This window comes from Corylus avellana, chromosome ca7, assembly GCF_901000735.1.
Source record: "Corylus avellana chromosome ca7, CavTom2PMs-1.0".
Lineage (NCBI taxonomy): Eukaryota > Viridiplantae > Streptophyta > Magnoliopsida > Fagales > Betulaceae > Corylus > Corylus avellana.
The window spans coordinates 21,011,316-21,014,084 of NC_081547.1; the positions used below are offsets into that span (position 1 = coordinate 21,011,316).

Sequence of the window (2,769 nt, forward strand, 5' to 3'; positions counted from 1 at the left end):
CACCCAAACCCAAAAAAAAAGAAAGAAAGAATACTTGATTATCAGTAATGTAACATCCATGTGAGTTTGTTCTTGCTTTGACCTCTTTTTCTGTACAGAATTAATGAGAATCCAAAAAATGGATAGTAAGATTGTTTTCAATTAATTTTAGAAAGGAGGTTGATTTTTATTTAATTTTATTATTTCCCTTGACAGCTCATTGAAATGGATTTATTTCAGATTTCTTCTAGTTTGGACCAACCTCTTTTTTTGTTATCATAGAATCTGAGTCTTAGTATAACAAGAATAAAGAGAAACAAACATCCTTTCAAGAAACCCCAAGAGTAGCATTATTGGTGGAATATTGCTAAGAGGACTAGAGTCCTCCTAAATATGATGTAGCTTTTAAAATCACTATTGAAATTGAGATAATCATTATTAAAGTTTGATCTATTGATGATTTTAATACTCGCATCGCATTTGAGAAGACACAAAGAGGACTCTAGTCCTTTTAGCATTACTCTTATTGGTGAGGAGTTACTTTTCCTGAAGTAGAGGTCATTGGTTCAAATTCTTTCATTCTCATCTCATTAGGGCTAAACTCACTCACCCAAAAAGGAAAAGAACAAAACAAAAAGAGATATTGTCATAAATTTTGTGAATGATTTCTTTCCCTTTATCGTATTTAATGCATCTAATTCTTTGTATTATATGACCCTCAAAAGATGATTAGTGCTTCAAAACCAAAAAGACAACATTCAAAATTTAGTGTTACACTTTACGTGCAATCTGCGCGTCTGACAGTCATGAATGATGAGTGTTGTCGAACATCCAAATTGTTTAGGCTTTCTATATAAGAGTAGCAATGAGTGAAGGATGTAGGGATGTAGGAAAACTGCTTCTGGAATATGAACCGTTTTTGTTTGTAAAGTAGTTGTTGAGTATTCATGAATTCGTTTCTCGTATCTTGTCAGCACTCATTGTCTATGCATTGGTAAAAAATTCTGGCTTTGCAGTTGGAATGCATCATATGAAAGTTTGCTTGGGAGCAACAAGCCATTCCCTCAGGCAATCCCACTTACTGTAAGTGTCTGTCTGCCCTCAGAAGCTGGTCTAATCCAGATAGTGTGCTTTACGTAATTGTTTGTTGATCTTGAACACAGGAAATGGTAGATTTCCTTGTGGACATCTGGGAGCAGGAGGGGTTGTATGATTGATTGAGCAGCTGCAATATGAGATGCTTAGAAGAAGGTTGTTAAGATATCAAAACCCATTTTAGCTGTTGTAGGCATTCCATAGCAAGAGGGTGGGTTGAGCAAACCGCGGCTTGTAATCATCTGTAGCATTATCTGTCGCATGCCAATGCTTTGGGATTTTCATTATTCAGGCCTTTTTAAGACTTGCCTGTATATTACATTTAAAATTGAATTATGGCACCGGCTGCCTGTATCATTCGTGGCGGCCAGTTTTGCAAAATTTATTTGACCATTTTTCTACACTGCCTCCATTCCCATCACTCCTTAGCAGCTTAAAGCCAAGGGTTGTGGTAAATTGGTTAGCTAACTTTTTTTACTTGCAGCTGAATAGGTTTATTTATTTATTTTTATTTTTATTTTTATACATGTGTGGAGATTCGAACTAGTGACATTCGCTTTATGAGTCGATCGAGTTACTCTTTGAGGACAACTTCATACTAGTTACAATACATTTATTGCTATAGTGAATAGCATCAGCACACTAGAGGTATTAAATATTCACTTCAAATGGTAATTTTTTTTTTTTGTTTCCTTCTCTTGATTAATTGTTGGCAAGAATATAATAGAAACAAAAAAGAAAAATAATATTTAAAAGCAAGTATATATATATATAAAAGATAGAAAATCGTACTCTTTTCATAGTTATTTTAGCTACCGAAACTGCACTTAGAGCATCTCCAACAACACTAGCTTAAATAGCTAGTCAAAAAGTGCAAATTTTTATTTTTGTTATTACTTTTTTCTTATACATATTTTAACAGATTATCTATTCTGGTCTATTTTATTTAAATAGTATTTATTTATTTATATTTTTATTGTTTTGTTCCCCTTTCTTTCTCTCTAGTCCTCAGTCTCTCTCTCCCTCTCACCGAAAGCTACCGGCCCTAATTCGACCTCCTCTTTCATCTTCACTCTTTAGCTCCTCATACACTTTATCTCAAGCAAATCAAAAGAGAAAAGGTAAGGATCAGTTGTAGCTCTTTCTCATTCACAGTGGTAATAGTTTGAGAGTGCGGAGAGATCAAACCCATCACTCAGTAGTAGAAGAAGACAAAGGAGAGAGATAGAGAGAAGGGCGGCAGGGAGGGAAGAACAAAAAGAATGGCGAGAAGAAAGAGAAAAAAGATGAGGATAAAGAAATCATTTGTGTGAAAGAGAAGAAATAAATGTTGCTGGCCTGAGAAATGTGTTACAAACGAAGAAGGAATGGTTTTGAGTGAAAAGGAGGAGAATACCAACAAAAAATCAATAGTTAAAAATAATATTTTATTCATCTAGTGTGCTACAATGAATAGCACCAAATTGCTATTTACTGTAGCAATTAAGGTATTCTAGGTAATGTGAAGCTATTTTGTTGAGCTAAAAAAAGAGCAAAAATAGCTAAATATAGTTAAGTTGTTGGAGTTGCTCTTACCTTTACTATTAATATAATACCAACAAATTATTGGAAATCCTAAATCCCACAAAAGCTAGGTTATCTGTATATTTGATGAGCACATAACAAAGTGTTAAAATGTAGGGAAATTTTACTTAC

The 2,769-nt window shown here is 33.8% G+C and overlaps 1 protein-coding gene across 4 annotated transcripts in view; it reads left to right on the forward strand.

Annotated features, from left to right (window-relative positions):
- LOC132186711 (uncharacterized) overlaps positions 1 to 1,475 on the forward strand; it is a 4,885-nt gene extending 3,410 nt beyond the window's left edge. For 3 of the 4 annotated variants that reach the window (XM_059600730.1, XM_059600729.1, XM_059600727.1), the window contains exons 5-6: positions 954 to 1,062; positions 1,143 to 1,475. In XM_059600730.1, the coding sequence (XP_059456713.1) occupies positions 954 to 1,062; positions 1,143 to 1,196 (163 nt within the window). In that variant the 3' untranslated portion in view covers positions 1,197 to 1,475. The remainder of the gene's footprint in view (positions 1 to 953; positions 1,063 to 1,142) is intronic. The other variant, XM_059600728.1, reaches the window with a different exon arrangement.
- The last annotated feature ends 1,294 nt before the right edge of the window (positions 1,476 to 2,769 follow it).